Source organism: Chelonoidis abingdonii, chromosome 17 (assembly GCF_003597395.2).
Source record: "Chelonoidis abingdonii isolate Lonesome George chromosome 17, CheloAbing_2.0, whole genome shotgun sequence".
NCBI lineage: Eukaryota > Metazoa > Chordata > Testudines > Testudinidae > Chelonoidis > Chelonoidis abingdonii.
This window is the reverse complement of record NC_133785.1, coordinates 35,650,678-35,674,526: the sequence shown is the minus strand read 5'-3', so window position 1 is coordinate 35,674,526 and position 23,849 is coordinate 35,650,678. Positions and strand designations below refer to the sequence as shown.

At 41.4% G+C, this 23,849-nt stretch overlaps 1 protein-coding gene and 1 long non-coding RNA gene across 3 annotated transcripts in view; one reads left to right on the top strand and one right to left on the bottom strand.

The window, feature by feature from the left end:
* ADAMTS9 (ADAM metallopeptidase with thrombospondin type 1 motif 9) overlaps positions 1-23,849 on the bottom strand; it is a 144,286-nt gene that overhangs the window by 30,891 nt on the left and 89,546 nt on the right. For both annotated transcript variants that reach the window (XM_032801023.2, XM_032801024.2), the window contains exons 29-30: positions 7,273-7,440; positions 948-1,121 (exon numbers count right to left, since the gene is read on the bottom strand). In XM_032801023.2, coding sequence (XP_032656914.1) covers positions 948-1,121; positions 7,273-7,440 — 342 coding nt within the window. The remainder of the gene's footprint in view (positions 1-947; positions 1,122-7,272; positions 7,441-23,849) is intronic.
* LOC116836984 (uncharacterized) lies at positions 1,070-14,205 on the top strand. The gene is made up of 3 exons (XR_004376586.2): positions 1,070-1,141; positions 1,595-1,680; positions 11,138-14,205. It is a non-coding gene; the product is annotated as an uncharacterized LOC116836984 (long non-coding RNA).

The window sequence follows — 23,849 nt, the reverse complement described above, 5'->3', positions numbered from 1 at the left end:
GCTAAGGCTGTAGAGCAGACTCAACAATCTCTCTCTAAGTGGTCTTGGTGCCACTAGATGGGACAGAACACCACACCCCAGAGGTGTGTGGGTTACATATGTACCAGTCATAGTAAGTGCACACAGTGCAAAAGATCTGAGTGCATCTTGAATCTAGGTGTGTTTCAAAAATGGCCGACTAGTGGAGTAAGGAGAAGAACTTGTCATGTTGGATGGGGAGAGTTATCATGTTATGGGAGGGGAGAGCAGGGCGGAGGGAGTTTGGACAAGTATGCCAAAGGCACATAGATGATTATGGAGTGTGGGAGGTTACTATTTAAATGCACAGCTTACATAGCTTCCTACAGCTCTGCAAATAGTGAAACTTAGCTCAATAAAACGTAGTTACCAACTTACTACTTCAGCATGTGTACGGATGGGAGATGCCCACCCAAAGTCAGTTACTAATGAACGGGACTAGTGGAGTGGAATCGGGTGCAGCGCCAGCAAAATGGGAAAAATACTGGCTTTATGCAGGTCCTATCAAAACATTCTGCAGCATGCACATATAAAATTATACTATGCATCTTCTCACGCTCCAGTGCTTTCTTTGGTACTTTCTAAAAAACTGGCACAATCTGCACACACATCGCTATTTAATTTACACCACACTTTTTTTTTTTTTTTGGCCATCCAAAGTTTTAAACTTAAATGCGTGCATGCACATACATACGCACACACACAAATACACACTCAGTCTGCATCAAGGCAAGCTCTAACCCTGCTTAGTGTAAACCCTGGCCATCTGACAATAATCTTCTGAACATGCCAGCCATCTCCTAAGTCTCTCTGTAGTTCACACTTCACAGAACGAGTAATGTGATACTGGTAAACGTCAGGAAGAAGGTCTTACTTTGGTATGCTTTGAATACTGCTGAAGCTGCCCACTACGGGACCTTTTTACTTACAGCTTGCCATTCCCCCATTTCCCAGCTGTAACGGGGACATTCAGCAATGTAGCATTTCTGTTCAGAGACTGGTCTTGTGAATTGGTAACAGTCGGTGTCCCTGGCTGTTTTCTGAGTGCCTGTGTGGCAATAAACGTTTCTCTGCTGAATGCCTCCTCCACAGGACACGGAGCACTAAAGAGGGACAACAAAAAGTAAGTTGCAGCTTTCCTTATTTTCCTTGTGAAACTCTCCATTGCTATAGTGAACCTCTCTGATTTCAGATGAGGAAGGGAGCCGAGATACTGCTCTACTTTGAGTTCTGAAAGACATTTAACACTTGTCTGAGCTAGCAAGCAATAGCACCTAGACATTTAAAACTCTGACTCCTTTTGATGCAGAAAGTTCTTCTCCATGTAAGAAAACATTTTGCAGGGAATCTGAATGCACAGGGTGAAGTCCTGGCTCCAGTGAAATCAATGAGAGTTTTGCCATTAACTTCAGTGGAGTCAGGGTTTCACCTATAAGATTTATACGGCAAAAATCTCTAAGGATAGCAGCATTATTTAAAAAAAAAAAAATCACAAGATGCTAGAGTCAGCAGGAATTGTATGTTACTCCTTGCACACTCAGTTCAATAGTTTAAATAAAGAAATCAAACTTTACAGAAACATTGTTCAGTAGACTGGTCAGCCTGTAATGAAAAGAAGCACAAATTATATAGCATAAGAACTAAAGCAATGAAGATTTGTAGGTATGAGACTTCTGGAATTACTTTTAATTTACATATGCATAAATGTAGCAAATTACTACATACTGCATATCCCCACAAACTATTTTTGTCAATTAGTTGCTTTATTTTCACATATAGTAGCTTCATTATGGCATGAGCACATTTTTATCCACTTCTAGTCGTATCATGAAAGCCTGATTTTAATCATGATAAAAATAAGTTTTTCTGATTTTTGAATATTGATATCTACAGCTCACTGTTTTCAATAGCTTAATTTTTTCCATACAAAAATACTTTCTGCTAACATCCCACAATATAATATTTTTAACTGGTACTTAACTTCACTGCTCTATGGATTCTTTATTGTTAGGTCCTAATATATAGTTTGTAAATGTGGAACAAGATTAATAAAGATTAGGTAGAAGTGCATATAACAGAGGTGTAGAGTTGAAATGTAGATATTATGATTAACATTTTGCTTCATTAAAAATTAGTAGAAAAGACCTAATTAATACATGAGATATTGAGAAAACAAGTTTATAATACCACAAAAGTAAGCCTTATTAAGTAATGGAATTAAGCAATTTATAATGTGCAAGGAATCCTCTTCCAAAACTTTAAAATGTATTCTTCTGTAATGCAGCGTTTCCTTTACTATCTGAACACATCAGAAAGCAAAGGAGACAAAAAATAAATAAAAAACCCACAAACCCCTGACTGTGAACACTCTCCTGGTTATAAATATTTAGGAAAGGCTGGTTTGTGTAACTTGGAAAAGTAGCACAACGCAGTTAGATTCCTATGATTTGTGATGTAAATACATCTCATATGCTGTAGTGCTTCTATTATGATTAATAACATGGTTTATCTTAAATATTCCACAAGCGAGAGTGAGCGGAATAGTAGAAACACAGTCGGAGAAACACATCCGTTTTTAAATAACTTTTGCTCATAAACTTACCCACCTACAAAACACACATTTGCAAGACTGTTGTGATATTGACAGAAGGGGTTAAAGTTGCAGCTCTGTCCTAGAAGAGCCTGATCCTGCATTTGATATCGAATTGAACAGGAAAATGTTATACAACATAGTAAGCCAAAAAGGACAATAATGTCGCATTTTAGTAATGGGAGTTTATTGTATGTAAAGCTGTAATAACTGTACTCCAATTTACTGTACGTAAAACTGTAATACTCCCAAGGACCCGACTGGGGCTTTTAAGCCGTGGACACAAGCCCCCAGGAAAAGATTTTGGCTAATTTAGGGGCTCACTTGGAATAAAACCTTGGCTCAATTGAAGTCAAGAGAAAAACTCCTGCTTAATTCAGTGGAGCCAGGATCACACCCCATTTGTGAGCTTAAGTCAGGAAAAATCTTTTTCATCAACTTGAATGGGACCAGGATTTCACTCCTGAGATCCCTGCTATACTGTCATGTTTATCCAAAACACATCCAAAAATCCCCAAAGATACAAGGCTTCAAAACAACTTCTTTGGCTTAATCAATAACAGAAGAGAAACTACAGCCGCTGTTAGAACATTAATATTGGATGGACGTCATTTTTCTTACAAATCAGAACGGCGTCATCTCTAAGGTTCTGAAAAGAAGGAAGTTGCAAATTTATGGGCTAGAATTCTTTCAAAGGAGCTACCACACCTAGCGTTCAGAGCCAAAGGTGACTGAAGTCAATAGGAGTCAGTCCACTGACTTCAGTCCGCTTTGGATCAAGCCCCTAACCAGTATGCAGCCCTCCCACTCTGTGTATAACGTTTACATATTTGTCAGAGTACAGGTAGGATTTTACAGCTGGGTTCCTAATAATAGAATGATATTATAAATGCCCATTTAGACAGAAACTCTGTCCTACAGCATTTTTAACAGTGATCATTGTTTTACCAATAACTCTGTTGATCTGAGAAGAGCAAATCTGATTTATACCTACTAGATATCTGGCCCTAAGAGCATAATAAACCTGATACTACAGTTCTCCCCCTGTTCATGTAAGGATCAGGGCGTAGTTACTATGCTCATATATTTATCCTCTACGGGACAGAACAAACCTGCCACTTTTTTCACCATAGACCTCGATGTAATTTAGCACAAATTCTTCACTGTCAACAGAGAAACACAACAGTAAAAATGGAACATATTAACTCACGTTACGTACAAGTTTACCACTGAGAAAAATATAGGACCAGGTTTCGGCCTGAAATCTACATAAAGAAACAGACAATTTTCAGACTACAGAATAAGTATTGTTATTTTTAAGCTGTCAGACGTCTCGGGGCATTTCCTTAGTTAAAAACACAGGTCCACTCATTACTGGAAGAGAAAAACCTTTTCAGATGAATGCATAAATTAACAAATATTTTGCTCTAGGAAGGAGGATTTATAATTATCTAGAAAAAAATTGCCCAGAATTTAAATACAAGCAGTCCAGATAATGGAAAACATACGGGACTGGAGCACTCTCTTATACTTCGTGCTGGCTAGTATTCATTATTAATCATTCACGTACCATTTCTAAAAGGAAAAGGAAACAGCCACGGGCACACACAACACAAGCTGTGGGTGTGTGGTGACAAAGAAAATGTCCGTGTATTTTAAAACTCTGTCTTACATCTCACACAGTCTATTGCTGGTTTACCTGCTACAGAAAGAGACAATCTCATGGTAACATAGCACCGCGCTTATTTTTACAGCTGATAAGATCTACGAAAAAACAGAGTGCTTCTTTGATGGTATCCAAACTGTTCATAGCTAAAATTTCAAACAGCACATAGCTCATTTCACTCCTGATGTGGAAGGATCACACCAGCTCTCTGCTCTCTCTTTAACATGGAGTGTGAATGGTGGCCAGGCCTTGAAAAAGTGACAAAATGTCACTCTCCTTGAAAAAGGCATATACAACTGGCTGTAGTTTTGCCCATATTAATACTAATTAGGGACCTTATCCTGCAGTCCTAGTTCAGGCCAAATGCCCCCTGGTTGTCGAAGCCAGTGAGCCATCTGCATATCAACTCCAGATACTTTCCTGCCACCGTGCCTGGGGCTGTATCCTGTATCTCTAAGGTCTTGCTCCAAAACCCATTGAAATCAGCGACTGAACTGACTTCAGAACGCACTGGATCCAGAGCGCGATTGCTAATTTCTTCTGTTTTAGACTCCAGGCACATTAGATATGTGTTCAGTGTTATAGAACGCAGAGCTTTATTTTTCACTGTCAAGTTTCCAATCAGAAATCAATTTCTTAACTCATTTAACCATTTTAGTAACATCTTTGAGCCCAAATAGAGAGCAGATATTTGAAAAACTCTGGGCCCAGGCTTCAGTTGGTGTAAATCATTACAGCGGCATAGGCGTCAATGAAGCTACATTGATTTACACCAGTGTGGGATCTGGCCAAGCTGACTTCAGTTGACCAGTTATACTATTTAGCAGGCTTCAGGATGTATCATACAGAGAAAGCATTTTAATCACTGCTGTTCAGCAGTTTATAAACATATCACTTGTACCTTCAAAAGTATTTATCATAAAAGGCACTTCTAGAAGTGTGACATGCATGTCACTATGGCATGACATTATTCAAGCCTTCTAACTGTTCCAGTTTTACTATATCAAACGTAGACAAACTCTGCCAATTTACTATATGGTGACTGGCTCTGTGTTACAGACAGAATCTAAGGAAACAGTATCATAACATCATTATTTTTAAATGATCTATTTTGCTGTTATAAGATGCATTTTCATCTTTGCTTTTATAGCTAATGTTTAGGGCCAGATCCTCAGCTGGTCACGCTGGCAATGCTCTATAGTATATAAAGAATACAAATATTCTTTAATTGCCTAGTCATAACAGATGACTTTAGGTCATACATCACCTCATATTCTCATTAAACTGAGCTTATTTCTCAAATCGTATGAAACTGAATCCTATCATGCAGCAGAATGTTTTGAATTTTAAAGCATTTATCTTTATCAATTAAAATTAGCATATTTTTAAGCAATCAACAGACCATTGTGTTGGTACGTTGACTTTTATTAGCTGCAAAATTTGCTTTCAGGAGCAGTCACTTTAAATAAAGTGCAGATCTGATATGATGAGACATTTTAATGGTCACGTGATTCTTTATTCTTGTAGGCTCATGGACAAAATTAAGGCCTCACTAGTGCAAACAATAAGGCACTGTGCTTAACTTTAAATCTGGGAGGCGCCCCATTGAGTTCAACCGGGCTGCTCGCATGCTTAACGTTAACTACTTGTATATTTTTTGGAGGATCAGGGCCTAAACAACTAAACTTGTATGATGAATATATGATTACCCCACTCTCCACGACAGAAACACAAATATTGTACAACACATATTCTGCTTATTCTAAGAGGAGAATAAAATATCCAAGTCTGAAAATAAGGATGGCTCTAATGCTTTTTAAATTTAATATTTGACATTTGATAAAAATGTATCCATTAATATTAATATTTGTCTACACAAATGCATGTACAGATGTGTTCATGATTTATCTTTTAGGGAAGGATGCATACAGCAAGAATCGTAGGGTTTCATATAGAAAGCAGAGAAAGATTGTGAATGAATATGACACTGTACAAGTTAAAAATTCATTTACTTATGGATCTTCAGTAATTTGTCTGATTTGCACATCATTAAGGTACATGCAAAATGGAGATTCAGAGGTAAAAATAAATCTGATTAAATAAGTTAAATTTGGTGTTATGGAAAATATGAAATTTTAGTTTCAAAACCCAAATTCCACTATCAGTATTAGCGAAAAAAGGATGAGAAAAGCAAACTGATATTTTTCATGCCTGATATATTTCTCAATAGTTTAATATGGGGAAAGCAATGTAAATAAAGAATCAAAATGGATTAAAGTTGTGGTCTGAGCAAACAGCATACTTGAAAAATCCAAACTTTCCTACTTTCCTGCAGCCTATGCACTAAGCATCTGATTTTGTACTGACACAGAGGAAAACTGCTGTTACAGTATCAGAGGGGTCGCCGTGTTAGTCTGGATCTGTAAAAGCAGCAAAGAGTCCTGTGGCACCTTCTAGACTAACAGACGTATTGGAGCATGAGCTTTCGTGGGTGAATACCCACTTCGTCAGATGCTGTTATAGTGTAATGCATTTGGAAGAACACAAAACTGAGCGAAAAGTATGTTTTAAAATGAATAGCTCCTATATATTTTCTCAACTTTAATAGGAAAATGATAAACAAACATTTAAATTTCATATGCCTCCAAATTCATCACAACTGTACTTAGGAGCCAACGTATTTAAATAATAAGGAAGAAGGAGGAGAAGAGAGTCTGCTTACTCATACACAGCAATGCCTTTTCCAGCAGCAGTCCAAGAAATTTACAACAGTTGCTTTTTGTTAGCAGTTGATCTCCTTTTTGTATCTAAAACAGTGCTAGGGCTTCAGCTGATGTAGATAGTGCAGCTCCACAGGCTTATCTGGAGCTGTGCCGACCTGCCCCAACTGAGAATGTCACCCAGAACGTTTATACTTTTATTGCAAAAGGACTGAAATTATGCTGGCAACCAGATAAGGAATATCTAATGATGAAAAAGGTAAAATGTTGCATCTCACCTGTCCCCAGTCTCCCGTTTTCCACTTCGGACATCTGCCCCCTCTGCACTTTCTTTGCACGTTCGGTTTAGCAAGGTGCTTGCAATAATCGTTCTCTAAGCGGTTTCCTTCCTTTGACAAGCAGTACACATTTCGGTGTTTATGTCCCCGTCCACAAGAAGCAGAACACTGGAAATGGAAAGCAATGAGACAGTTTTAATGCAGTTAGGGCTACATTGTTACATACATCCAATAACTAAATAGGGTTTTTAAACTCAATGTAACAGGCCAAAAACTATGCCCTCCGTCTCACCATGGTAGCCATTAATGATGAGGGGTTGTAACTGAGGACTGAATTTAGCCCATGAAAAATGCCCTCATTTGTATCATGTATTTGCATCTTATTCTTGCTTGTAAAAGTCTTTCTAAGAAGAAAATACCAACATCATCATAAAGGAATTGGATAGAAATTGGCATTCAGCTGGCTAGATTCTTGGCTGATATAAGTCAGCATGACTCCAGTGACTTCAAAGGACCAAAGTCAATTTACAGCAACCGAGAATCTGGCCTTGTGTATGACACATTCTATCACTAAAAAAATTAAAGGGACAGAGTCCTTTTTGGGTAGCCATTGACTTATGTGCCAAGCGAGAGTAAAAGGCGGGTAAATCAGAAGAGCAACATACTACGCCCACTTTGGACAAATTAAAACGACTCCACAAGAAATGAGGCAGTGGAGAAACAAATCCATAACCTTCCAAACGCCACGTTTCTAAAGCTATGTTTGTTTTAATGTTGTAGTAAACAGTGCAGACTGATTTATTTTTTATTAAATAAATACTGAAATCGGGACAAGCTCCCACTTCAGATTTATATGTTTTGAAACCGACTCAGAAGAAGCCAAGACGACAGAGCATAAAGAATCAAAGCAAAAAGTAAAATCAGCGGGTAGGTGAGCTGTAAGCTTTGTAGTGAAGCAACTAATTTCAACCTTTTTCTGCAGGTTCATTGAACTTTTTCATGTGCGACCACTTCTGGCATGCCAACCCTAAGCAACTTCGCTTTGATTTCAGATTAATCTCCTCCAAAAGATTTAGGACTCAAAAGGGGTCTGGAATCACAACAAGAATTTAATATGACAGTTTCTTGTTGAACAAACCCCTTACTCAGCATGATGCACTGAGAGATTCAATTTCAATTTCTTCATTACATGTTAGGCAAGTCATTGCATGTTATATCACAACCATACTGATTTAATCCTTCAATGCAAGCACAGGATTTCTGCAATCTCTCGGTATAACAGTTCTCCTGTTTTCATTTTAGAATGGAATGAATGCAAGAAGATGGAGATAAATAATGTCTAATAGACCTTAGGATTCTTCCTTCCTTTTGATGACTCTTATCAGTGCTTTTACTAAGAAATAAATCAAGCCATAAGTTTCCCCTCACCCTAAGTTGGTAAATAAAAACACAAGGATTGTACATGTAGCAGCTTGGAGGTTACATTAGGTCTAGAAATTGGCCAGAGCCAACCCCTATCTATTGTTATTTTAATTATAGCAGTCGGGTTCCATTGTGTAGGACACTGTGCTGACTAGTCATCGGAGAGAGTTCCTGCTCGAAAGGCTTACAAACTAAACAGACCAGATGGAAGTGGAGAGCAGGGGAGACAGCACATAAGCAAAAAGTACAAACTGAGGCAAGGAGATATTTTAGGTCCCAGATCAGGGAAGCCTTTACACACACGTGTAAGTGCTGCCCTGAATAGGGATTGTTCCCTGAAGCAGAGCCTAAATTATTTGCCCAAAGACACATAGGAGCTAGGAACTGAACCCAGATTTCCTGACTCCCAGTCCAGTGTCTTAAGAACATAAGAACGGCCACACTGGGTCAATCCAATGGTCCATCTAGCCCAGTGTCCCAACAGTGGACAATGCCAGATGCTTTAGAGGGAACGAACAGAACAGGGCAATTACCAAGTGATCCATCTCCCATCATCCACTCCCAGGTTCTGGCAGTCAAAGGCTTAGGGATATCCAGATTATGGGATTGCATTTCTGATTATCTTGCCTAATAGCCATCGATGGACTTATCCTCCATGAACATATCTAATTCTTAACCAGTAGATCATGCAGATGCAGCATATGGGGAAGTCCAGATCCAAACCATGTGCTTGGCCACAGTCACTGTAACGTGTTGTGTCAAAAGCCTGAAAGTAAACACACCAGTCTTTGAAGGCGTTCAGATCCATATTTGAACTCCGTATCTCAGGCCCAGCCCATTACTTTGTAAATTATTTGTTAGGATGGCCGGCTGGCTGTTCACTTCTTATTCCTTATGCCTGATCTATAGCTCCTTTCATCTCAAAGGATCCCAAACTGATGTGCAATCCATGGAGCAGATTTTTGGAATACTTACACAGATTACGTAGTAGTTACCGATGCTCATCTCATTGACTTCAGCTGAGTGTTACTCAACAAGCGAAAAATTGCAGAAACTGGTACTGTGTAAACAGAGTATCCCCGAAACATGACACCCCTTAAGATTGAATGAAGGACAGTGCACAGCACATTTGAAATGGGCGAATGGAAAGTTTGGCCAAAGCTATTAGGTTTAATCCTTACTCGTACAAAAAGAGCCATGGGATATTTATTGGTGTAACAGAGCAGATGTCCAGCACCTTGGTTTTTAGCATCTCCGCCAGAAGACACCCTCCCCTCACCCCATATCAAAAATGGCACGGTGAACAATCTACCTTGGAAAGCTAAATAACCAAGTTGACCTCACTGGGAACTGAACCTGCGAGGCCAGGTATTCAAATGTTCATGTATTTGGGCAATCGGAGTGGGAGGAAGCCCTTGTGTGTGATTGGGAAAGGGGGAGCCAAGCACCGTCTCAACTGTAAAGTAATACAGTCTACTGTGGAGTACCCAAAGAACAGAGAAGATGAACCAAGATAGGATGCAGTGGTGCCTACACAGTGACCATACTTAGGCTACCTCATTCCACCATGCTTTGTGTCAGTGGTGGGATTTGAGCAGGCTGAACTTTCTTCTGGATGAGTCAATCCACTGTGCCACCCAAGAGAAGACCATATGTATTTTCAGTTAGGAAAGAGTCTAAGTTTTCCTAAGAGTTTTGTTGACGTGTACTGTAGTTTCAAGGTCAGTCAAAAAATTGCTCAGCCTCACATTAAAAAACAAAGAGAAAACACAGTTCCTTCCTCCAACACAGGGATGTCTTAAAATGATGGAAATCCACAATCTTGACAAAGTTTCAGACATCAGCCCCCCCCCACAAAAAAAGGTCAGAATTTTTTTCCAAAATTTTGTTTTGCTTTTTTGCTAGGCTTCAGAGCTGGTTAAAAAAAAGTCAATGGTATTTTTCATTGGAAACTCAGTGGTTTTTGTGAAAAATGTTCAAACAGCTCAACCTCAAAGCAAATGTAATTAAAAATAAATTGTGTCTGGGCAGCAAAGATTAAGAACATTCTCAAATATTGTTACAACCAAATACCTTCTAATGTTTTCATTCGGTTACCATCTTTGGACTAAATCCTGACATTAATCTTTAATACAAATTTCCACTATCTTCATTACACATTCCGCACCTGGAATGGAAGTGGTCATGGCTCTCAAACCTAACAGTGAAAAATCAAATAAATCCCTAGACTTGATTAGTATTTTCCCCCAGTCAGTGGAGAAATGTATGTCTTTAATTTATAAATTTTCCTCCCATTCATTACATAGAGAGACTAATAACAATGCTCATGCATAGCACCTTTCTAGGGAGCTGAAAGTATTTGACAAATATTCAGTCTTACAAGAACTGTGGTACTGGTAGGTACGGTGCCAGTGGTAAGTGTTTTTTTTATCTCATTTTACAGACTGATGAACAGAGAGATACAAGGTCCAATCCGGTGAGATGCTGAGAGCTCTTATAGAAGGTCAACACCTTACAGGATGAACTCCCATGTGAGTTGGGGTCACACATGCAATTCATTCACAGTACCAGGAAGAGTATCCAGAATATGTGACTCTAAGACCTATGCTCTACATGGGAAAAGAGTTAGAATCATAGACTCATAGGACTGGAAGGGACCTTGAGTGCAGGGGACCATCTAGTCCAGTCCCCTGCACTCAAGGCACGACTAATTATCGAGACCACCCCGACCGGTGTTTGTCTAACCTGTTTTTAAAAATCTCCAATGATGGAGATTCTACAACCTCCCTAGGCAATTTATTCCAGTGCTTAACCACCCTGACAGTTAGGAAGTTTTTGCTAATGTCCAACCTAAACCTCACTTGCTGCAATTTCTCTACCTGTAGCACACAATAGTTCAGTCTCCTGTTGGCTGTAATATTTTGGTCATTGAGTTTAGTGCATGGGTGGCCTGTGATATATGTGATATGATCTGATGGCCCCTTCTGATCTTAAACTTAATGTCGCTAGGCGAGTTTCACACACATTTACATGCACATAGTTGCATTCTGACCTTAAGGTCTAGAAGTCTATATACATTTAACTAATTTTGCTAATGCTTGATTATAATTGGTATATTCTCAAGATGATGTTGTCTGGTACCAAATATTCTTCTGTTCTCCCTTTCTAGAACATAAATGAAAAAGAGACAGCTGTGCATAAACATTTTTTGATCTAAGCCGTATTTGCTCTCATTTATATGTGAATTGTAAACTCTTTTACTCTTAAAAGGAACAATAGTAGAATGAACAATCAAATGAAACGGAGACTCTGAGGACTGAAATTCCCTTTGACAGGAGCACACATTGTGATGTTTTTAAAATTCTTTTTAGCTATTTCCAGTTTTATTGGGGCACTATTTTTAAGCATACGTGATGCAGAAAAAAAGCTTAAGGATGTGCTTCACTTCTACTGTATGTGATTTATGGAGGTACACACCAAGATGGTGCACTCTGACTCCTTTTATTTCTAACACTGGAAGAACTTTGCATGTTGATAACAGAATTTAGAATTCTTTTATAGCTGGAAACAACACGGTCTGCTTACATTTTGTGTCAGTAACAGCTCCACGGTGAGGTAAGCTTTGACCTTGGCTTCTTTAAAGCCTGTGAAGTGTATGGATGAAAACACTTCTTTTTTCTTGTTTTGTTTGTAGAAAATACTTCAAAGCAATGGGGAAAGGGGGGATTGAGACTCTCTTTTCATGGAATATCAGCCTGATCCAAAGATCATTTAAGTCAATAAAGAGACTGCTGCTAACCAAAATTGGCTTTGGATCTGGTTCTAAATGTGCAGCAGAGGTACTGGATGGATGGTCTTATGCTAATTGAATTTCCGGACTTAGGGGTTGTAATCTCAGACATACTTCGTTAGTCTAACTCTGTGCCCACTGACATGCTTTTGTAGATTCAATCCTAACATCTTACAAGCTGGGCAGATTGTCTGGCGCAACAAAGGAAACAACAACAAAATTAAACTTAAATCTTGCAGTCTCGCCTCATGCAAAACTTCCATGAGCTATGGCTGGGTTTAAGAGAGTAGAAAGACACCAGGAAGTTGATACCGTGGGGTTTTTCATGTACTTCGGAGCTCAAATTAAATGGAGAATTCCCATTTGTCTGAGAGAAAGAATAGCCCAGAAAGTCAATCTGAGCTACTGCAATTAGTCGGCATAGGCAACTGCTACTGATATTGGACACTGACTGAGGACTGCAGAAGGCCCTACGAGCGAAACTGGGCTCTAGGTTGTACCAGCATAAAATGGAGTCACTCCCTTGAAGCAATGAGCACTCAGCACCTGGCGAGATTGGGCCCTTTGGTAGTATATGAACGTTTGAAACATATACTGACAGTGAACTTAGAAGTTCAAGTGAAGTTTTTCTTGGGTCTTTCAGAACTGACCCAAACCTTTACTCCCTGCCACGTGGGGCTTTGGAGGGTGGTAAAGATCCTTCCTCTCACACCTACATGTGCTAGCCTGAGCTAGAGAGGTGCTTCAGAATAGCAACAATGTCCCAATCCACTCCCAACAGGCTTAATTCACTGCCAGCTAGGGAATGTAACTTGGATCTTATCAGCACAAACTGATGAAACAGTGGTGCTATCTAGCAAAGCATTCTGTAGGCTGACTTCTAGTCAATTTCACTTTTGTTTGCTGTCAGTTTCAGCCTTCTGCTTCTCATACAGGTTGCTGCAATGCTGGGGTTGACAAAATAAATGTCAAAAAATGTTATTACTTTAAAAATAAACTGTGCCCACTACCTTAAAGGTATAGAGAAACATTTCTATTGTTTAATGTTATCATTATTCTTTAACATGTGTATAGCACTACAGTCATGCCTTCTGCTTTACACAGAGAACAAACAGTCTCTTCCCAGAAAAGCTTAAAATCAATGTCCTGGGTGCATAGGTTTAATTTACTTCTATTTTTGGTGTGATTAATTATAGTAAGGCACCTAGAGTCTTGGAAAGGTGTCTGTTTAAAAATAACAAACCTAAAATGTTCTACTTAAATTAAATAAATGTTCTTATTAGTTGTTCCCATCAAGGTCAGTGAAGCTGTAACTCAGAATGTGAAGCAAAATATCTCCCGAGATGCAATGCTCTGTTCCATTGTCCTGGTGCTGGCATTTTCATTTTCACAGAAATTTGCTTTCTATTTCAGACTTCAAGAATTATGAAGATTATTTCATTGTTACCAAGTATGTGTGAATTGCATCAGCTTATTCCTCACTGCATTTCCCATGTATAAAATCTGGAAGATAAGAAGCCACCTGCTTCATTAAGGCTCTTACAAAACGGAAAGTCTGCAACAGATTCCAAGATTTCTGACTGGCTTAGCGCCTGAAAAGAACGGAATATATACCCACAAAGACCACCTAGGTTATAAAAGATTTCCACAAATTATAATCAGTTAGGACCAACTTCTGCAACTGGATATATGTGGATGATATCAGCGCAAGAACTGACCCTTATTATGTCCATTTTCAAAATACAGACAGCATAAAGTATGCACAACTGGCTATAACTACAGGGCAGAACTGACAACTCCCACCAAGAATATGGCTAATTCTTCAGAATAACAAAATTTTATAGAGTGCTGTCAAGGCCATTTTTACAGACACTGTATAGCAGCCTTACAATTTGGGAAGTATTAAATGTAATGAATGCAAGCTGCAACAAAAGGGCTTCTTAAGATAATTATAATCAGTTACCTGAAGAAGAGAGGGAAAAATCAAGCTCAACACATCTTTATCACATTTTGCAATGTGCAACTTTTCAAAGGCAATTAAAAACCCATTTCTAAAGGTTTACATTTTCACATTTTTAGAATCATACTAAAAGTAAACGCTCAGTCGTCCTACCCAAAAATCTTAGCTGAAACATGCTGGATGAAACAAAACAGAAAAACTAAGGAGGTTAATGTTTCTCCTTCATACAATGCAGTGTCATTTTACATTAGACACTAAGCTACTGAAATTCAGTGAGCCTCCTTAAATGCAGCTGTAACCAGATCATGGCAATCAAGTAGCTACTGCACTTTGCTTCTGCATTGGTGCACACAAACAGATCGACTCACAGATACTGCTGGTGCTCTGCAAATGCGGCCCTATGAAGCACACAGCCTCATTTCTATTGTCAGGAGGAAGATATGTTAAGACCTATGCAAATATGTTAGCAAGATTAGCATGGATAGATTCTGGCCAGCTAGCCGCTCCATTGGACCACATAGATTTTTAAAAACATATTGAAGTCTTTACATGGCATTCAGCAACACCGAAACAACCTCCAAAAGTGGTGTTTGTACAAGGACTTGCTAATTTCATAGGCCCTAATTCAGCAAAGTATGTAAGCACCTACCTACATGAGTATTCCCATTGACGTCCATGGGTCTAGGCACTTGCTTAATTAGGGCTCTAGTTTTCATATAGAACGACTTCACCACATTTGTGGAACTCCTGGTGCTAATGACTTCAGTGCTACTAATGCATCTCTACGCTGGTGTCCCTCTCTGGTAACGACTCAAAAGACATGTCAGCTATTTACAACTAACATGGGAAGAGTAATCTTTATACTAAAGAGACAGAGCTACTGAAGCAGGGACATAAACAAAAATTACTCCACAGCACCAGAGTCTACCAACGTCCTCCCCTTCCCCCAAGCGATGTACACGGTAATACTTTCCTTTCCACCGACACTATAAGAGAAAGGAGGGAAGTGAAAAGTAAATGGACATTGGGATTTTTCTTGGATAGGATAAAATTAATATATTTGTTAAAGAAAATGCACATGCCTGCTACAGAACACCACGTTTTTTTAACTAATAGTTTGTAGACATGTGCTAGAGAACACTTCAGACCAAATTCTACCTCCACTGAAGTCACTGGATTTTCTTGAGGGTGAGCCGGGCAGAACATGCCTATGTTTCCGTAAGGAAAGTTACTGTCATGGACACAATAGTGTTGTATCATGTTTGGCTTTTCAGCCAGATGAAAAGGTGGTTTTACAATAGACTATTTGGCTTCTTTGTACTTCTGCCATCCAATCTGTGGATCAGAAGTACAATCAGTAGAGCAGGTTGACATTTTCTGGCATTTGAATTTTTGAATCAGTTTTTCATTTCAATGACAAAACCAAAAAATGGATGAAATATTCACAATTTCTCCTCCTCCTCCATAGCTGCTGGAATTAGGAGTGTTGCGGGTGTTCCTGCACCCCTTGGCTTGAAGTGGTTTCCATGAAATACAAGGGTTATAGTTTGGTTCAGTGGCTCTCAGCACCCCCACTAAAAAAAACTGTTCCAGCGCTCCTGTCCTCCTCCGCCTCCTCACATTTTTTGACAACACTCTAGTGATCAATCCTGCTGACAAAAAAAATCATTGACTTCAAATGGAGCAGTAGGCACTCAGAATTGCTGAAAATCAGGGCCTTTGGACACATCGCTGCTACAGCGGGACACATCTCCAGTTGGGGTATCTGACTATTTCCAGTGTGGGTAGACATACGCACACTAGCTCTGCTTGAGGCAATCTGCTAAAATAGCAGTGGATTGGTGGCAGCGGGTAGTGGCATGGGCTAGCTGCCCCATACGTAGCTAGAGTCTCTGAAGGGATTGTACCAGGGTGGCTAACTCAAGCTGCCGCCCCCACCCTCACAGCTATGCTGCTATTTTTCCCATGCTAGCCCAATCAGAACTAGCGAGTGTACATCTACCGGAGCTGGGAATTACACCTTCAGCTGCAATGGAGACGTACTCTAAGTTTGTAAAGACAGGAACCCATAATCTGAGGCACCTAAATTAGTGAGTGCTGTGGAAAATTTTTACCTTAGAATACTGTGCAATTTGTACAACAGAGATGGATGAGTATGTAGCTTATTTTACTGGTCCCTCAGGGTGTGTGTATACTGTACACTAAGCCCGGGCTCTGACTCAGGTTTGAGCCCAAGCTCCTCTTCTGTCCACACACACACCAGTCTGCCTTGGGTCAAACACTCAGAACCCTACTAGGGGACTGGGTCAGAGCCAGTCAAGCCCTGCAAAATGATGCGAGTCAAAAGGTCTGTGTATGGACACGTTGGCATGGCTCTGACACCGGATCCAGTAACCATAAACCCAGGTTTATAAGGCAGTCTGGACGCTCAAGTGCAGGGTTGGAACACTGAGTCCATGAGCCCAGATCCCATAAACTTGGGCTCACATTACGGGGCTATAAATAGCAGGGTAGATGTTCCAGCTGGAGCCTGGGCTCTGAAACCCAGCGAATGAGGTTGACCTGTGGTCTGAGACTTGCTGATGCAGGGTTTTATTTTGCAGTGTAGACTGACCCTTTGTGCACAGTGTAGCCATACCCTGAGAGATGGCCCTTGGTCAAAGAACTCATTGGCAGGGACGTTGCGCTAACTCTTCAAAGACCTGAGGCAAAGCCCACTGAGTTCAGTGGAAAGATTCCCAGTGATGTCTTCACGCTTTGGATCAGTTCCAACTGCACATATCTGTGGGCAATAGGGAGCTCTGAGTACCCCACAAGCAGGAAAAAGTCACGTACTCATCTTTCTCCCTGCAGCAGCCAGGTCGTATTTGTAATAGCCCATATTTCCTTCTAGGGCTGTTCTGGACTATCTGTTCTGCACCGTCATTATATTCTGTGTAGTGATGTGCCAGCTGCTGAAGATTACACTGTTGCATATGTATCACTACATGCAGAATCTTCCCAGGTGTCCCATGGTCCAAGCTATTTAACTTCAAAAAATAATACCTGGTAATGACTTCAGGTTGCACTGATGCGGGCAGCATTACCGGCGCCGTTTCCCCAGTGCATTAGCTACTGACATATTTTCAGTCAACATGAGCCTTGCACGTTTTCCTTCCCTCTTCATCCTCCAGGACAAAGTGATATCTAGGTTACATGAGCAAGTTGGTATGTGAAAGTGTAAAGGAGTCTGTGTGTCCAGGGAAGTGTGACTGACATGCTGAGGAACTGAGATGGTAGAGGGTGACCTAATTTAACGGACATCACACTTTGATAATGATTAAGTATTTGTACTACAGTAGTGCCTAGAGGCCCCAACTAAGACTGTGGTTTTGTTATACTCGGCGCTGTACAAACACATAGTAAGAGACAGCCCCTGTCTGGAAGAACTGACAATCTAAATAGGCAAGACAGAGAAAATAACTTGCTACAGGGATTTGGTAGCAGGGCTCCCTTAAAACAGAAAATGTCTTGTTAGGACTTTATATTCAAATACATCATCGCTCATGTACTGTCGAGAGGCTAACATATGGTGCTTAGTATCTAGGAAATCACGCATGCAGCTAACCCACCTATCACTCTTTCTGATACTTCAGCAATGAGGAACCAACTACTATTGTAGTCTAGGGTATTTATGTATAAATTTGCAACATGGAAAAAAAATATGTGCAGGCTTCAAATCACAGCCCAGGGATCCAGCTAGCTTGAAGGCATTGCGTTCTTCATCTCATCCATGGACGTTCCATTTCTGTGTTACTGCCCTTCATGGTTTCCTGCCATCTGGCACACTGTTAATTGCTGTACAGGAATTCAGTGCTTTGGGAGACAAAATGTAACCTTGGGGATAAATGGCAACCACTGCTGGTTTGCTTCCTCCTGGTAGGTGGAATGAGGATTAGCTGAATATGCTGAAGTGAGTACCTCGCTCTCCGAAATCACTTAATGAACCATCAGCATTTGCCAGCGCAACTGCTAAATATCCCTTTGATCAAGTTCTTGCCAATGTGCTGCAGAGACCAGCAAATGTCCAGCTGATGGGAAGAGGGGATACTAAAGAACTAGTAGAGCACAACTTGCTATATAAGAAAGAAAGAAAGAGCTTAATGCACTTGTCAATTACATCCTTCGTGCCCAAGGACTCTTGTTCCCTACCTGATTTCACTGCATATGCAAGAACTTTGTGTGGTTATATAACAGGTTGGAGGCAGCCACAGGAAGGGGTTAGAGGGAGAGGCTTGCTGCTTCTTGGAAGAAGGAAGGCAAAAATTCCTAATGTAGGAGCATGCAGGGGTCAGCAACCTTTCATTTATACGTGGTAATTTAAAGTTTTGCATGCCAGTAATACATTTTACATTTGCAGGGGCTGGCGGATGGAACCCTAGGCTGGCAGCGGGCTGAGCGGACCGGCAGCTGGGACCCCAGGTAAGCACCGAGCTGAGAAGCTCAGCCTACTGCTGGTCTGGGGTTTCGTCCACCGGCCCCTGCCAGGTGGGGTCCTGACTGTCAGCCCCGCTCAGCCTGCAGCTGGCCTGGGGTTCCATCCATCCAGGCAGGCAGGGCCAGCGGTGGGGACTCCAGGCCAGCAGCAGCGTGCCATGTAAAATCAGCTTGTGTGCCACCTTTGGCGCACATGCCATAGGCTGCCAACCCCTGGGCTAGACTAAAAGAGAGCGTAGGACAAAGAGCAGTATGAGAGCATGTGTAGCTGATCAGCTCTGTTCCCAGACACAGATGTCACGGTATGACAAAGAAAATACTAGGGGAGCTAGAAGAACAGGAGTACTTGTGGCACCTTAGAGACTAACAAATTTATTTGAGCATAAGCTCTCATGGGCTACAGCTCACTTCATCGGATGCATAGACTGGAACGTATCGTAAGGAGATATATATACATACAGAACATGAAAAGGTGGAAGTTGCCATACCAGCTCTAAGAGGCTAATTAATTAGGATGATACTTCATCTAAAAAAACACCTAAGAATCTACGTGTTCAAACCAAATTAAATTATAAAATGGTTCATTTAAATGCACTATCATCATAAGGCCAGATACTGAGCATTGTCACTCCAGGGACTTCCATGGAACTAGAAGGGGAGGTTTAGCCCCATAAGGAATCAAGACTGGAAAAGTGTTGAATATGGTGACGCTGATCCAGGAAAACACTTAAGCTTGTTTAAGCACTTCAGTATTCCCCTTGAGTTCAGTGGGACTACTCACATGCTTCAAGTTAAGCGGATGTTCAAGTGCTTTGCTAGATCCATTCCAGAGTGCTCAGCAGAAAAGCTAGCCTGAAAGAAGCCTCTCTCTAAGGCTCTGTCTGTGCTATCAGACTGCGGTCTGGGTTCTAAGTATGATGGATGTTAAATGCCGTTAGCCAGATTCTGGCTGTACAGTAGCGCAGCAGATAACTATTTTGTGCGGGGGCAGAGGGTGGGTAGACAGTCTGCGATGACTCATTCAGGTATGCTGCAGCAGCCAATCCACGAGCCAGGACTGGGTCAGATGACCCTCCAGGCAGCTATTTATTGCCACAGAAAGAGCAACAAATCAGTCTGTGCAGTGTCACCACTCAGCTGGGAACTCTCCCTCTGCCTCAGAGTGTTACCGAATGCCGGGCTCCCAGCCTATTCCTGCTCCTGGCTCAGGTTTCCAGCCTGTTCTCACCAGCTGACCCTACACCAGCATCCACTTACCCAAACTGACTCCACCCGTCTCGGTGAGTCACCCAGCAACCTCCTGACAACCACCAACACTATGTCTACACTACTGCGGTAAGTCAACCTACACAACTCCAGATACATGAACAACATAGCTGGAGTCAATGTACCTTAAGTCAAGTTACCGTGGGGGGTCGATGGGAGAAACTCTCCTGTCGACTTAGCTTACTCTTCTCGTCGGGGGTAGAATATAGAGGTCAACTGAGAGCGATTGGCTGTCAATTTAGGCGGGTCTCCTAGACCCGCTAAATCAACCGCCGGTGGATCGATCTCAGAGCATCGATCTGGGTTGTAGTGTAGACCTGTCCTAAGCCTTGCTCTTTGGAAGCAGCGTAAGAATTTCAGTTAAAAGAAGCCCATGGTCTGCAGGTGGATCTGCCAGCAGATAATGCAGTTGAAAGGGAGAACAGGTGTCATATTGACAGTCATTCATATTAACACAGTCACAGTCAGATAAACTGCTTGATTTTCCTAAGGAGCTTTTCAACAGAACATGAGCAAAGTGAAAACTACTACTTGCCTTTGAATTGTGCTAAGGTCAATTCTATGCTGATGGTCTGAGTCGTGTCAAATGCCACAATCCCACTAATAATAAGATGTTCCGCAACAGTCTTTAAATGAGTATTTAAAAACCCTCAGAACATTTTTCCTGTATTCCTGTTCACAGAGTCTTAGAGAAGTAAATGGAAGTTTCAGAGTACTGTGACACTACAAACCACGACACAATCAGAACTCTTTGGGGTGTGCATGTGTGTACACACAGCTCCTTTTCACACAACTGTCTCTTCTCATCTAAGTAAAAATCATTTTAATACTGTGATAAAATGAGTAATTTTATCCATATTCAAATTAATTTCTTCAAACACTGTAAGTACTTTCAACTGCTCATACTCTCCATTCCAGATAAAAATCAAACGAACACTGTATCAGGGTTTCAGGATTAAAAACAATGGTCATTTATTATGCAGTAAACCAGTTTGTGTCTAAGAGTTAGATTTACTGTAACCACTTTAACTTTCAGTTCCTGGTGTTTTTTTCTTCTGGGAACTTTCCAAGATTATTTGTTTAAATCTAGAAAATATACAGTGTAGAAAGAACATGAAAATAGTGCCTCCAAAAATACATATGTCCACAAAATTTCACAAATTGAAAGGCAAGGTTGCTACAGTAATTCTAATCCCTATAACAAAGCTTCAAGGAAATCCTGGTCCAGCGACCACTTCCTACTTTTGGATTCTTCGTTGCAAAATTCAGCCCTTATTCAGGTCAGCAATTAAGCATGTGCTTGACTCCTAATGAAGTCAACGGGGCCTTAAGCACATGCTTAAAGTTAAGCACATGCATTAAGTGTTTTGCTGAACTGGGGCCCTAAACTGTACATGTTTGTTAGACGCTAAACAATATTATAACTGCTGTTTAGTTGTATAGGGCCATATTGAGACTGTAACCCCCTCTGGAATTAGTTGTTCCTGACATATTACTCTAAGCAACTCGGCCTTGGGCTATAGCAGCAATGGCCATAGAGGCTCAAGACTCCATTTCCCAGACTGCCTAGAGTGCAGGCTCGTGACAGAACAAGCTTGAAGCTACTACCAGAACCAAGCATTAGCCAGAGTTCAGATACAAAGGGTTGGGTTGTTGGAGTGAAGCAGAGACAGAACAAACATCACAGCCTGGGAGTTCCCATGAAACTTCCCATTCCTACCCAGAGGGAAACGTTGAACTCTGGCAGTGGTCACTGGGTCACCGATGGGTGACAGCCCAGAAGAGACTAGCAACCTAGGAAGATGAGCGATTCCAGGTTAGGCTACCAAGAGCCAGCATCATTTTCTCTGGGACTCCAGACTAGGGAGCCTCAGGACAATCCTACCCTTTTAGGGGAGAAGGCCTTGTAAGAAATCCCACGTCAGTTTATTTTGCTTGTGAGTTTTAAGCTGGCCAACAATTACAGTGCTGCATTCCCCAGTAAAGAACTGATTCTCCACTCGCATACTGCCCAGGCAGGTGCTAGGAGGGATTGGGCCCATAGGAAGTGCTGGCAGGTGGAGAGTTTCAGGTATTGTTGCTATCTTATTATTCTAGTTATGCCTATTCTTTCCTTAACCCTTTATCCTCTGTGCCCTGGGCCTCATAAAGTTCCCTTATTGTTGTGTTGTTACTTTGGAGACTGCAATATTTATTTCATCCCTACATTCCTAGTATAGTACATGGTGTTAGATGTTTTCCCAAGGGACAGCACCCCCTGTATCCCTGGCTGAGGGAGGAGTCACATTGAGTGGAGGTACCAAGTGCCAGAATAAAGAACCCATGACCCTAAAGGAAGAGGGAGAAGCCGCCCTAAGCAACAGGGAGAAGGCTTGAGCCAGGCCCCAGGGCAGCGTTCACATGGACTCAGGGATGGACTTGTGACTTTCCTCCTTGCTCCAAGAAGCTAAGACAGTAATTTGCTACTGGTGTGGGACTATAACAAAATTACCTCCCCCGCTGTGCTGGTGCAACTGTGCATGCTGGCAGAGCCTCGCACTTTGGCAGGAGTAGGGGAGGTGCTGCTCCCTCCGTGCCTCTCCCTACCTGCTTTACATGGGGTTCAGGGACTCTGTAACCTGCTGAACATGCTTTCTCCCTCTTTTCGAGGCAGAGAGCAGTGATGTGTGGGATATGAAGGGATGTGCAGCACTGCACAGTAAATCACAAACTTGCCCGTAGGCTATAAAGAACTAACTTCAGATTACAGGAAGTGACCATTTCAGAGTCTCAGTCTCTGTTCCAGAACCAGCGACTCCACACCAGAACCGGTGGCTTTTGCTCAAAGCTCTCTCAGTGGCAACACACCTTTTATTGTAACCATCATGACCATTATACCCAGCACTACTGCGCATAAGGGACAAGACTTCACGGGGCGTTGTGCACACGGCATCACGGTGCCTCGTCCCTGTTGTCGAGGGCTGAGCACTTGCAGCTCCAAGGCACAATGCCTGAGGCAAGCACCATGTTTGTGGAGAGGAATAAGGGGACTTGTTTTTCTTAAATGCCTGCATTAAAATAAAGTCACCTCTTCCCCAAACGACACAGACAACAAACCATCCATCTGTGCCAAGCCAATACAACAGGAGCTTTTTTAATTTTAAGTTGTCATGTTTAATTGAGTTACTTAAAAATCTTCTAGTCTGCAGTGCGGTCAGCTGATGGGCAGCGAACGCACTACATAAAAAGCAAAAATAGGCACAACAATCTGAAAGTGACTGTGCTCTCTCATGGTCATGATGGAAGCAGCAACAAAAAGGAGGTGAATGGGCCTAACCTATTCTGAACTAGATGGCTTCTCTAGGCAAGAACTGTTCCTTAGGTAGGCCCAAAGCCAGGTTGGAGCCTTTGGGCACTCTCACAGTACAAATAACATAACATAAGAATGTCCACACTGGGTCAGAGCAAAGGTCCATTGTAGCAAATCCAGGATGAATGGCTACAAAGGAGGGGGTAGTAATTAGTCTCAGGGGGTTAAAAGGCCTCTCTCAATCCACCGAGGAGAGAGAACCATGGGGAAATAAGGTTCAGTTGGAAAAGGAGTTACCAGGGAACTAATTAGGTTCAGCTGGCTCCAACTGCTTGAGACCTTTTAAAACCCTCCCCGGCATGGAGAGTGAGAGA